At 36.8% G+C, this 14,104-nt stretch overlaps 1 protein-coding gene across 2 annotated transcripts in view; it reads right to left on the bottom strand.

The window, feature by feature from the left end:
- PSME4 (proteasome activator subunit 4) overlaps positions 1-14,104 on the bottom strand; it is a 70,099-nt gene that overhangs the window by 37,689 nt on the left and 18,306 nt on the right. For both annotated transcript variants that reach the window (XM_074578631.1, XM_074578630.1), the window contains 12 exons: positions 12,199-12,273; positions 11,578-11,700; positions 11,001-11,093; positions 9,811-10,076; positions 8,292-8,478; positions 7,505-7,594; positions 5,595-5,659; positions 5,347-5,497; positions 3,647-3,745; positions 3,193-3,262; positions 2,670-2,737; positions 1,885-2,100 (listed from right to left, as the gene is read on the bottom strand). In XM_074578631.1, coding sequence (XP_074434732.1) covers positions 1,885-2,100; positions 2,670-2,737; positions 3,193-3,262; positions 3,647-3,745; positions 5,347-5,497; positions 5,595-5,659; positions 7,505-7,594; positions 8,292-8,478; positions 9,811-10,076; positions 11,001-11,093; positions 11,578-11,700; positions 12,199-12,273 — 1,503 coding nt within the window. The remainder of the gene's footprint in view (positions 1-1,884; positions 2,101-2,669; positions 2,738-3,192; positions 3,263-3,646; positions 3,746-5,346; positions 5,498-5,594; positions 5,660-7,504; positions 7,595-8,291; positions 8,479-9,810; positions 10,077-11,000; positions 11,094-11,577; positions 11,701-12,198; positions 12,274-14,104) is intronic.

The raw sequence follows: 14,104 nt of genomic DNA, 5'->3' as shown, positions 1-14,104 counted from the left end.
AAAAAACCAACCCTGAGAACACAATAAAACCAAATAGAAATCCCAAACCTACTATAATGTCTACACGCACCTGGAAAATAAACACATACCCACATACCTGAAAAGGACTAAAAGGAAGAGGACTGTACTGGTCTAATTGGAACAGAACTTGGTAATTCCTTTGGCTGGATACATACTCAGAAACATTCTGAAGTACAACTCAAACTTTTGATACCTCTATAGAGAACGTAAAGAAACTAGCCCATTTAATAATACTTCTTTCCAGTTTTGAACCACGATCAGGAAATTTTAAGTTGGACTTTCCATACAATGCTAGGTCATCTCATAACACAGACAACTTTTTATATTTTGGCTTACAATGAGCTCAGACTTGCTATAGATTTAACACTACTTGATTATTTGGAAGAGAAAAGTAAGTATTTATTATTAATCCATATCCAATCACGAAGTCCACAGGACTGTACTAATTAATAGATAGGCTTTAAAGTCTTCACTTTCCATTTGCTGTCTTTGTCCAATTCTACACGGTAATTTAAGATTACAAAATGTCACCATCTGTTCTTTAAACACCTGACTGATCTGACTGGACAAAAAGTACGAAGAGCTACAGTAGTAAACCTACTCAATGTAGCCTGCTATTACTTCTCTTCCTTGGAAGAGCAGGCTAGTCCTCCATGAATATACTTGAGAAAGTGACAGAACTGCAATTTTACACTGGTGCAGGGTAGGAAGCATGTAATACAGTGACGAACTCACGCTGTTAATGGCAATTAAGAGTTGATATAATATACACTCTCTAAAGTAGCCACTCATGCATGGAACAGCAAAGTAATTGTGAATTTTTTCAATTCAGAAGAGAAATTTTAAAAAAAGTAATCTGTGTTGGGGCATTTAATTAAGATTTTTTTCTCTGTTAAATTAGTATCTGGTCCAAGTTGATCTTCCTATCAGTTTATAAAACTGCACTGGCTTTCAGTAACAAGCATTAGATTGTCTGCAGTTGTAAAACTATGTAAAAGAACACTTTTCAGCAAAATGCAGCTTTATATTCAACGAGACCAACTGAAAAACACCTGTAAAACTTGTGAGTTGACCTCAAAGTCTAGCGCATTACTTTTGGCAGTTTCAGTAATTTTTAATATTGCCACTTCTACTTTCATTTTATCTCAAGCTCAGTGTAGAATCATTGGTCGTTTGTTATTCTGCCTAGCTGTAAAATATTTCCTTTCTTACAGTTGTTTTGCATTGACCATTACTTGTTATATCTGATCTAGTTAAAGATGTCTGCAGGGGGGTTGGATTAGATGACCTTTAAAGGTCCCTTCCAACCCAACACATTCTATGATATCTGATAAACACATTTATAGGAAGAGGGACAAGGAAAGGCTGCAGCTCTCATCCACAAAAGCAGATGAAAGACTAAGTTTCTCTCAGTGCAACGATGCTTCCTGTTACTGGCTATTTAAATTAAAGCAAACAGCAAAGTTCTCCTGCTAAATTCCAAACTTAATTGTTTATACCACTGTACTTCATGATAGCTGGGTCTCAATTAAATGCATCACATATTAGAAGATTAAGAAACATGGCAGGCAACTCTTGCTTTGTATTATCTTATTGTAGTCATGCAATCATTGTAAAACACACACCATACATCAAGCTATAAAACTTCTCAAAACAAGTCAGTACCTGTTTTTTACTATCAATACAATTTTAAGTAACTCTTAATTTGCTATACATTTCAAAGCATCTTTCAATTACACTTTCCATTGCTGCGACCTATATTCAGAAATCTCCAAATAAAACCAAATAATATATATATTGTATGATCGTTTTTTAAAAAAAGAAAGTCAAATCCTCTAATCCTAAATAAATGAAAATCCTTGCCTTGATAGGAAAGTATTCAGAAAGAGGCTTGTCAAAGCCACCTGGTACACTGCAGTATTCTGTGGGGTAGATAAGTGTGGCAGAACGAAGAAGATGGTGCAGTAGGTTACAAGACAGAATGTAACCCTGCTTACAGGTTAAATGTAGGGTTCGCTGCAGTATCTTCCCAAGCTGCTCCCTGTACGGTAGCAACTTCTTTCCATCCACTCGAGTGATCTAATACGAAAGACAAACATTTCAAAGGTAAACATAACTGATTTTGTTCTAGAGGACAAAAGAGAAGATTGCACTGTTCAACCCATGCTGTACCAAGTTTCATTCTGTGTGTCACATTGAATTAAAATTAAAGACTGAACTTGCACGTAAACCACCACTTCTACTGACACTGGAAAAGTGTAACACATAAGAACTGTGATATACATTGCTTCTCAACCCTGTTCAAAAATTTTCTAGCAATACTCGTATAGATTTTGAAATTCATTTAAAAAGATTTATCCTTATCAAAAGCATCTTATAGTTTTCGCTGCATTGATCTCTCCTCTTTATCCCATAATAATTGTATTAAATGCTTTAATTTTATTCCACATACACACTGTACATTCATTTTCTTCAAGCAGCAGCCGCTTATGTCCCATTTAAAGTTATATAAGAAAAAGGACTTATGCAGTGTCATTCATAGAACATTTACAATGTTTAAATAGCAGAAGTTTATTTTCTTCTTCTTTCAGGGGCACTAAACATGATTCAGTGATGTTCATGCATACGAAGAATATTCTTTGCAATACCTCTGACAAAAGCTGAAGATTCCAAAGTAGCTCCTTATCTAGCTCTTCGTCATGTAATACATCGTCATCTAGAGGAAGAAGTGTGATAAGCACTGCTGTAACGATGCTGCAGTCAAGTTTTCCCAACAAGCCAAATCATAAACTGGATGCTTGCATCCCAAAAGTGTACTCCCAACACTTCCATTGCAAGCTTCTAATTCATACTGCACCCATGTCCAACTGGAAGTTACTTCAGCCAATTTAAGTCTTGAATACTTTTTGAGAAATTGAGGAATGTCTGGAGACATTTTAAACTGCCAACTTTTTAAAGAAGCATGCTCCAATAGCTTTTTCAACTTCTGTCTTGAAATTACACATAAATAGTTGCTTGTTTGGTTTTTTAGATCAAAAAATGGACAGAATTAATTTTCCATCATTGAAATGATGTTGTGGAAAACATACAGAAGTTTTAAATATTATTTTAATGTTTAACAAAAGTCAACGCAAACCAAAGCAAATAACACCAAGAATTTTATAAACTTACTGATTGTGAGGTGAGTTATGACATTGCAGCAATGTGGTACAAACAGCTTCAAGGATTCCTCAGGGCGGCACTGGAAACAGCATCATAAATAGCCCATTTTAAAAAAAAAGATGCTTTATGGAACTCGGCACACACATTGATAAAAACCTTCTAACAACATTATTGGAAAAAGCGAGAAGAATAGATTGTATCTCCACTCCACTTCAATCTAGAGCAGCCTGACTTCATGATTTTTAAACATTCATTAAAACCTACATTTAACGTAAATGCAAGCAAAACAGTTTGTGAATTAACCTCTTGAAATACTGCTACATGCAACCATCCAATTTTAGAAGATGTAATATTAAGAACCAACAGCATTTAAATTAAAAAATTAAAGATCTAACACAGGAAAAGTAGTAGTATTGTTTTTTTAACTAACTAAAGATCAAGTGCAGTTAGAGCATTTTCTTACTTTTACCGCAGCTCGGCACATATCGGCAACCATTCGCCCAGCAACTCTAGTCTCAAATATATTTGAAACAGCAAAGTTAAAAACCTTCTCCAAGGCAACCTAAAAACGAGTACAAGAAGATGGAGGTTACTTTTTTTGAAAAGGGAAACTACGTATCATGAAGTGTTTGATGCTACACAGAAGGCAGTATCTGTATATAATATTGTATTCTTTTAAAACAGAATACTGAAACCATGATTCACATTAAAAAAAAAATCATAACAGAGACAGAAACAACAGTTCTGTAGAATGCCTACAGCTGAGTAAAACTAACTACCATCACAATTAAAGCTGACAATACTATAGAATAGAAAGATTAAAAACTTATGTGAATAGTAACTGCTCAGGAAAAGAATCCTAAATGTTATCAGTACACGTGACTTGCACTCTATACAACACCTCTGTCTAATTGTACAACTACTGCCTTGAGCAGAAGAATAAAGGCTGCTGCAGAAGTAGCAATGACAGAAGGTTTGTCAAAATAGTTCCAGTTTGCAGATTTTTGCCCTTTTTTTTCATATTTCTTGCAAGACTCAGTTACAGTAATACGCTATACCAGGAAAACAGATGACAGTGCCCATTACCACTAAAATAATTCAATTACAGGAAGGTCTATATTTCCCTCCTCCCTCTAAGAGTTTATGAACGAGTGCTTTAACTGGTGGCATAATGGGACACTGCCTTCAGCTGGAGATTGGAGACACTTCTCAAATATTCACTTTGGGAAGAAAGGAGGTCAGATAAATGCTGCTAACTAATGTAAGCTTGGGGTCCTTCTGAGAAGCTACACAGAAGTAGTTTTCTCTGAATAAGACACAGTCCACTGAAAGGAAAACTATGCTATTTCACATGTGAAAGTGAAATAAAGCCAAGACATCCCTTAGTTAACAAATAAATAGGGAACTGACTATCAACTCTTTAAGTGGCCAGTATGTTTTAAAGCAGTTTATTACCACCCAGCACCTTGCAAGGCAAGCTGAACTATATACAGTGTAGATCACATAGGATACTTTAATAATAAACAACCAGGAAAAATACAAATTAAGTATTTAATGACCACAAAGAATTAACTTAAGACTTACATTAACCAAAATGCAATGGTTCAAAATGTACAAAACCTAGCACCTCCAAATATATACATAATGTAATGTAAACAGCTTAAAATGTGTTAACTCAACCTGCAAGGAAAGAATCTGTCCATGTAACAACATGGATTCTCCACCCCCCTCCGTCAGAGTTATTTTAATCCAGATACTTTTTCTGATCCCATTAGCCACATGGCTCCCTGAACAGCTTCTTTTGCCCAGCTTAAGAAGTGGCAGGGAGAGAGCAGGGGATTGGATAGGTTACCATTACCATCAAAAGACACGAAAAATCACACCTAAGGTAAGTGATAAAATAAGCTGTTATAATGATTTCTCACAGCATCTACCATCAGCTGGCAAGAGAGCATCAAGGACCTAAGAGCTCTGCACTGATGTACATAAAATCATAAAACACATTCACACGAAGTCCTGAACTTCCCCGCTCAGCCCCCTCCTTGGTTAAATGTGGAAGTTCACAACAGGACAACGAAGGAAGGAAGGATATGAATGCACCAGTCATTCACAGTAGAAAAATAAGCCTCTTAAAGTTAGATGGAAAGCCCATGTTCCACATACCTTAAATATATCCTTTGAACACTGAGTAAGGATTGTACTGAAAGTAGAAGAGAGACCTAATTCCACTAGACTCTCTAGATGAGTCATTTTCTCCGTTTCGGTCTCCTCTCTTGTTTGTTCTAGCGTGCTGCTCTCTATGAGTCCAAAACATCTACACAAATACAGTAAGTACAATTTTAGTAAGTGGAACTTAAAAAGTTTTATTAAGTTCTTCATGCCAAGCTTTCACCTATCCTTAGCTTACTTACCTATCCATAAACTGTAGTACAAAATCCTCAAATTCAGCAGTTGCAGAGCACAATTCTCTTTCCACCTACAGTTTTCCGATGCAAAAGAAGCACAAAAGGTTGTCTTTTCTTAAGGAAACATCATATAAACTTTATTTCCTGTATCGACTACTTCAAAAACACTTTCAGTTTTTAAATTATATATACTACAGTGCTTTTCTCAAAGTTTGTATAGTCTCAAGTACACTACATGAAACAATTACTACATTTTCTTTACACTGTGCTAGCAAATTTCCTGGCCTTGATGTTTAGCCAAATAACCTCTCAGGGTGAAATTGGGTCTGCCTCCAAGGATACAACCTTTGGCCTTACTACTGATCCTGCTTTCCAACAGGAGGTCAGTGAGTGCCAACTGTGGTGGCAGACTTGGCTCTGCTGACATATTTATATTAAACGTTCAGTGTACAAACTCCTCTGTTTATTTCTGAGCCCTGCAGCTCTCGGGCAATTAAATTGACCTTCTTCCAGTAGCTGAGGATTCAGAATCTCTGCAATCTGTAGCTACTAGCTGTTCTCAGAGCTACAAGAGGAGACTTCTATCAGCGGATGAAACATTTTACATGACAGTTGCAACTATCATAGCAGACACTGTTGCTGCTGCTTTATTTGTAATACGCCAGATATAGCTACGCTATCTGCGCTTGAACTGCTGTATCAAAAGCAGAATCAAAAGCTTAGTGATAGGCAGAGAAACAGAAAAACTATCTCCTATTGTCTCCTGTATATTTTGCTATGTGGAAAAGGACAAAGTATTAGAACAACGCTGGAGAAATGGAGCACAAGGAGCTCTAAAACTAGGGATGAATACGAACAGTACTCCAGCGCAGCGAACAGGTGGGGTGACCACATCTAATAACAGAAGGGCAGCAAAGGATAAAACACAGAGGAGGGAGATGAGGCTCACTGCCTAACAATGTCACTATCTCTTCATTGCAAGAGATTAACAAGCATCTGAAGAGAAAGCAATAGAATCTTAATCAGAAGAGAGAAGCATGACTGCAGGAACACTTTAAAGAGGTGCGAGTGTTTTGAAATTATTTTTCATAGGAGGAAAAGCAGCCCTGAAAAGTTAAAGAGTGAATTAATTTTTTCAAAAATAACTACAAACAGTTGGGGGTTTTCTGGTTGGTTGTTTTGGGTTTTTTTGTTTGTTTGGGTTTTGTTTTTTTTTTTTTGCTTGTTTGTTGTTGTTGCTTTCCAGTTTTAAGTGGTTTTTTTGTTTGCTTTTTAAACACACATGAAGTTTTCAACAGGAGACCAAATTCCTTCCAGAGTCTCCCAGTCAATTAGTCACCTTTTACCCCATTCTAAGATGGACTAGTTTTGAACTAGAAATGATGTAGATACATCTCACAGCAACACTGCAGTAATCTGCTTTTTTTTTTCTTTATTGTTTTACAGTGACAAGAAGTTTCAAAAATGTAATGCCAACAAAGCTGCTGCTATTTTCTTAGACTCAGAAAACCTTAGATGTCGAGGGACCTTTGGAGACCGTGTAGTCCAACCTCCTACTCAAAGCAGGACACGTTTTGAGTCAAATTACACTACACAGGGCCTCGTGCAGCTAAATTTTGACATAAAAGTATTTAACTGTCCGAACTTACAAATCACCTCTATAATAACCTATGACCAAGCAGCAATGCTAAGAATACATCGCCAATTTGCATGCTGATGTCAGCTCTACCACAATGACCAGAAGGAAACGTGATCCACATCATCTTTGTTTTGTTGCATTTTTGTTTACTGTAGTTTTATGTATGCAAAAAGAGAGTAGCAAACCTGTTAACGTTTTGAAGAAATTATTACACTGCTAGAAATTATATTGAAAAGTAGGTTATAGTTTTGTTTTCATAACTGCACAGCACTCTTACCTCTGAAAGATCATCTCTTTCTTGCAATACAGATGAACAGTCTACTAAAGGCACCAAAGTAGAAAATGTTGCAATAAACTGGAATGTAATCTGTTGAGAGTTGCAAACAGCTCTTTACTAAGTGTTACTGTATTTTACACATTAAAAAGCTTTCGCAATTAAGGAATGGGAGCCAAAGCAAATCATAAAAAAAAAATAAAAAAAATTCCAGAGCCTAATTCTTCCACCCCAAAAATTCAATAATCATTTCTGATTTCATACATAAAACTTACCGGTCAGCACTGTGTAAAACCCCCTCAATTTTCTAAGTAAAGCAACACTTATTTTGTGCTCTACTTTAAAGTTACAAAACCCCTATAATATTGACATTGTTTGAATAGTCAATTAATGTGAATTCCTGAAGATGTGGGCTTTTAGGAGCTAATTTAATGAAAACTTAGTGATAAAGGTCTTTCAATTGATCTTAAGAGACCAGGAATATTTGCTAGGAGCTTTGGAGCATCTATTTTATCTTGGTTTTTTTAGAGCTGCCCAAGAAGTCAGTACAATGCTTATCACAATCCAGTGTCAAAGATTCACTTGGCGCTGCCCCACAAGCCTAAAGCATTATCGTAAGTTAGAGGTTTGTAATATTAACTTTTTATAAATGAAATTGTGCAGAAACAAAGTCAGGCTAAGAACTTCTGGAAACATGAGTTACTTGCTTTCATACAAATATTTAAAAAGCTTTCAGCGCAAACTAGTTGGCTAACTATCTTCTAAAAAAAGGTAAGATTTATACACTCACCATACATTTGCTGAAGTCATTTGGATCCACCCCAGGCAATGCCCTCATCAGTAGAGGTAGCATGTGTGTTGGACCTTCAGGAAACCACTTCCCTCCAGATACCAGACTACGAGCCACTCCAATCACACAGCTTAAAGTAGCTGTGAGCTGATGAGGTTCTGTCAATGTCTCAAGTGCAGGATATGTTCTATAAAGTTTAAGAGCAGTCATATTAGGAACAATAATGTTTCCGAAGTCTTCAAAGAAAATAAAAGTGGATTGCACATGTTATTTTCTACAGAAAGGATACAAAATTTCTGCAAGAAAAAAAAAATCAAGCTAATCAATGGTTCCAAAATTTTTTTCCTCTACATAGATAAGGGACATATTACTTAGTGTTACATTAAAGTCCATATTGGTTTTATAAAAACCTGTTAAGTTACTGTGATTTTTAAACCTTTTTTACACTAAGTACTTTCTAGCAAGCTGTGTAATACTTCCTACAGTTATGAACAACCTACAGTTCAAACCAGGGTCATAGTGCTACCCTTGCCCTAAGTCATTCAAAGCACAAAGGACCTACATCTACTCAACAAAATGAATTGGGAACTGCAGCCAAGCCAAACACACCAGTGATAGTTTGTACTACTGAGCAGACGTTCAGTCTGCTCCCAAAACAGAAAAAGTAGCCATATCCAATATGGGCGTCCATTGCTGTCCTCCTTAGAACTGTTATGCTTGAAATGTTTTCATATAAGAGCAGATTTATCAAGTTTTTACAAACAGTTGAGTCAGGAAGGTATGGAACTCAGGAAGGGCTCTTCAAAACAAACTAGTTTCTCCACTGTTTTTACCGTAGGAGTTTATAAAGTACAAAAGACTGCATAGGACAGGAAAAATGGAGAGGGACTAGGAAGAAAGCTTTTCATTGGGGCAGGAAGGAATTACATTTTTCTTTTGGAATTTCAGGGACCAGGGTATCAGTAATAGTACAAACTAAGTATTTCACATGGGCATGTACTTCAGTGATTCGCTTATGAAGTCAGAAGCAATGACAGTAATTTTAAATAACCTGTAACATACTCTGACACTAAATGTAAATACAAAACTTACACTTATTACTACACAAACATGCAATATCATCATTTATATTTTGCCCAATTAACAGTTAGTGAGAAGACCTAACGTGGCTCCTGAATGAAGGGTACAAAGTTGCTTTTTCAACCCATTATCTGCCACAAAACACTAACAGAAATGACGACCACCTGAGGACTACCCTGTATCGTACAAGCTATGAACAGCTCCCAGAACTATTCCATTTGCCGGGTATTTAAAAAAAACCAACCAAACAAAGCAAAATAAAAAATAAAGTCCTCCCTCACTCCCTGTCCTGAATCAGGTGATTGGCACAGGGGTATTAGGAGCTCCTCCCACTGTAAGCATTCATTTGCAGCAAATAGATTGCTTATCATGTAATATGACTGCTTTGCATATTTATTTGTTGGGAAGGGAAAACGGAAGTTGTTTGTGCAGAACTTACTTCTCAAGTACAGGCGGAATTACTAATTCAGGACGCATCAGTGCAAGATTCTGCAGGGCTTGGGCAGCCTCCAGGCTTCCAGTTTTACTGAACATAGCCAGAAGAACAGGTTGAATAATGCATTCTACAAAGTCTGTAACATCCTGATCAGTAAGTTTATGACTATCAGGCACAGGAGTTAACCAAGTTATTCTCTTGTAGCGCTCACGATGCAGCCTCCTGACGACACTGCTGGGTAACCTTTGAAGTAGTTTCATCAGTTTGTTCTGTTGAATATACAAGAAATGCCATTCAGTTACTTAGTAGTAGCAGAACCTGAGCGGCTAGGTGTACAACAGACAATTAATAAGCTAATATCTTGAAATTATACAAGTGCAATAAAAGAAAGCTCAGAAGAATTTTAAAATACAACATTCACAATTTGTCATTAAACTTCAGTTCCCAAAATATTCCCAAAAACAATTATGCTGCCAGCACTAATGCCTTATGATTTAAAAAAAATAATGAAAAATACAAACAAAAGATATAGTCAAGAATCAACATTACTTAACAGTCACTAGGACATCTTTGAGAGAATTCTCCGCACATTCATGTGTAAGCAAATATGCTATTCTAGAACAAGTCAGCTCCTTTGGCACTGCTTTGACCAGCCTTGCTGTTTTAATCTGTACTTTCTACCAGTTATCACAGGGAGATTCTTACATTCTCTAGCAGAAGACTCAACTAGCTACACCATCAAAAAGTTATGCTTCATCAAGCCAGTTATGCATTAAAAATCTTTTTTGCTTTGGTCAATCAAAACTAGATTTTGCTAACTTAAAGACAGGTCAGTAACATGAAAGCTATGTCACACAAGCAATACTGATGCTGTATACCATTCTCCTTTAAAGTGCTGACTTCTTTTTCCTAGCTATTTATGAATTAGAGGCCTAGTTTTGGACTTCTAAACTGCACTTGGGTTAGATGTTTGAAGAATATTCCGACTAGCTATGGTCCTGACATCAGAATAAAAGTATGATTTGAATGACAGTACAATCACAGGTCTTTAAAATTAAAGCCTCAAAATATCATACAACCAACAGACAACCTGGCTGTTGGAGCACATAGTACATCTATCAACACTTTGATTTGACAGATTTGACTGTTGAAATTACAGCCAAAGTTACTATCTTTACATGCTAAAAACTCACCAGCCAGCGCCCATTATTTGAAGGATGGTAAAAAGAGGCAATGCTATTGAACAGTCCAGACAAGTGCTTCTGCACTAGTTTACTTGGTCCACCCTGTAAAAATAAATCACAGAATTTTATTACACAGAGTAAATTAAAATGAACAGCTAACACAGTAGTATGAGGTACAAGAGAACATTCTCACTTACCACTGCAATATCTCAAAGCATTCAATCACACCTGCTAATTCCCTCCCTTCCCCACCTTCAGCTCAGCACTAAGTAGCAAGTTCTTTCCATCTGCTCCGAGGTTCACTCTAAGAGAGTCATTTAATTGCTCAGTAGCACTCAATTGTGTATCCACAGTGCTGCTTGTAGCTGGCTGTTAATTTCCAGAATGCCACAGACAGCAGCTGTGAAATAAACCTTTCCATCCACTTTCCAGACTGACAGTGAAACAATGGACTTTAAAACAAACCTTGGGCAAAAGATAAGTCTAAAAACTTCTGCAGTGAGCTAAACAGAGCAAACATTAGTTTTACATACTTGCTTAAAGCTTTGCACTAGTTCTTGTTTCACTTTATGAAAAAGTTACTAACCATCATGGCTGTGATCCACATTACTGCATGTCCTACATCATAAGCATTTGTTAAGAATCTTGGAACAACTACTTGATTGCTTCCCACTGGAAGGTTTAAACTCCTCAAAATTCTGGTAAAAATCTGAAAAAACAAACATTGGCATAAAATAATTTATTAATTTATCCCATACACTGGCATAAATTAATATTCTAATCAAAAGTTGTTTGGTGGTTTTGTAAACAATATAACTACTATGAACATCTTTTAAAAGAAATCCATAAGCTAAGATCTAATAAATAGTATGCATGACCTTTGAAAGACTATCATTAAGGGCCATTTCCACAAGAACATGGGATTAGTTACGTAATCAGACACCACTTGTCTAGTAAGGTATGTTGTTGCTTTGATTTGGTTTTGAGTGATAACAGTAACAACTTCCAATGCTGACTGTTACAAAAGGATGCTTTAAATTTTCAAAGTTTAGCTTAGGTCGTCAAATGAACGCTTCTAATTTGAAAAACTGGGGCACTGCAGTATGAGACCGACACAGGAAATATGAAATATTCTTAGCATAGTAATACTGAAGACTTATCTCAAAGTAAACAAAATAAAATAATTTCATAAAATGAGAAACATTACCTTTGGTACATACGGATCCCAGTCTATGTACCCGATGTTGTCAGTGGCCAAGCGAGCAAAAAGATTTACTAGATGCTGAAAACAACCATAAAAGAAGGGAATATTCATTAGAATATATTTATAATAAAAGACGCGCCAAGCCCTCAATCTACTTTACAGATGCAAGATAAAAGCTACTCATGGCACTAAAGCACTTGCAATATGAGGTTTCACTCCACCAGAAGCCACCAATATTTCATAATGCATCTGAATTCCTACCTTCAGAAGTCCAACTCATTACTCATCTGAGCACTCACAAAGAAGGTAATTGTGATCTAAGTTCTGGGACAGGCATCCTATCAGAATATACACCCCTATCTCTTCGATTTTTTTTTTTTTTTTAGAACATAAAGATGTACTGATAGTACTTTTAGAAGGTATTTGCACACTCTCCCTTTCCCCAACTCTGTGAATTAACATGAAAGGCAGAATGCATTCACTACCATTTTATTTCCCAACTACTTATTGTCAGAACAACTGTAAAGAACACTAGATGAACAACAAACTTATACTTAAGCTATATGATGTCAAAGAATTTAGGTTTTCATAAGAAATATCTTCTCCACTTTTGAACAGCTTTGTGCTTTTTCCCCTTTTTGAACTGCTTCCACAGAGCAGAAGACCCCTGGTAGTAGCTTACAGAAAGACACCTGTACTAAGCTTCAGAGCCCTTCAAACGTTACCACCATTTTATCAACAGGGCATAGCAGACTATTCATCTCTGCAGCAAAGGTTTGGAACAAACTCCAGGGATAGCTTGGAAGAGAGATTTCCCAGCAAATCCACAACGCAGCTCAGGCAAAGCAAAAATCTCATAACAGATCAGGCTCTAACTTGGTTATTTCATTGACTCCTCTTAACAGAAACCTGATACCTACTTTCATAGCCTTTGCATAGTGGACTATTTGGATTGGTTACTAGAAAACATCCTAAGGAATATCTGAAGAACGCAACCCTACCAAAAACACATTAGGAATCCTCTTACATGCAAGAATGAGAAAGATAGGCTCTGGAGAAGATAAGAGGTTTGGGAAGAGAATAAACAGGTATCCAAGACAGACCACTTTCTTTGAAGGGAATAGGCCCTGTGCTATCCACTTTGTCTGCCAATGCATCATCCTGGTTCTCAGTAACTTCAACTGGAAAGTGACACGCCATGCATACATTCCACAGTAACACTGAAGCACCTATACTTGCCAATTCATCTCATGGTGCTTCCTCACCAGTAGAGCACTCTCACATGAGCTGAATGTGGATACTGGCCTAAAACAGCATCTATATATAGGCATTGAAGAAAATTCAACCAACACATCTTGAAGGACTATTTAGCTTCTGCGTGATCCATCCTACTTAAAGTGCACTTGCCTTTGCTGATGGCTGTCACATTTGTAAGCTTTGTTTTATACACAACGGTGGCTTGTAAAGGTCACAGGCATTAGCTGTTAGACGGGATGGCAGTATGTGACTATCTATGAAGAATTAGATACTCTATTGCCAGAAGACAGTCTCATGAGTCCAAAAGGGAAGTGAAAGATGTCCTCAGGAAAGAGAGTTATCAGGACTAAACAAAAAAAGAGGATGAAGTCTTATTCTCATACCCTGATTGTGAGAAAGCACATAATCCACCAACACTCGTTTATAAGCTTGTCCAATGAGGGAAATACCTGTCAGGTCTCCAAGAGCCCTAACAGTTGTATCAATATCTTGAAGCTACGGCGAAGCGAAAAGGAAGGGCCTTAAATAATCCTGCCTAATTCAGAGACAGATATTCACAGAAGAACAGTCCACCTCTCAGCCCGAAAGACATGACAGCTTTGGAAAACACACAAATTCAACTCAGGACAGTCACATCTGACACAGCCTTAAG

The sequence above is a fragment of the Larus michahellis genome, chromosome 3 (assembly GCF_964199755.1).
Source record: "Larus michahellis chromosome 3, bLarMic1.1, whole genome shotgun sequence".
Lineage (NCBI taxonomy): Eukaryota > Metazoa > Chordata > Aves > Charadriiformes > Laridae > Larus > Larus michahellis.
The sequence above is the reverse complement of the archived record's forward strand: the minus strand, read 5'-3'. Positions and strand labels throughout refer to the sequence as shown.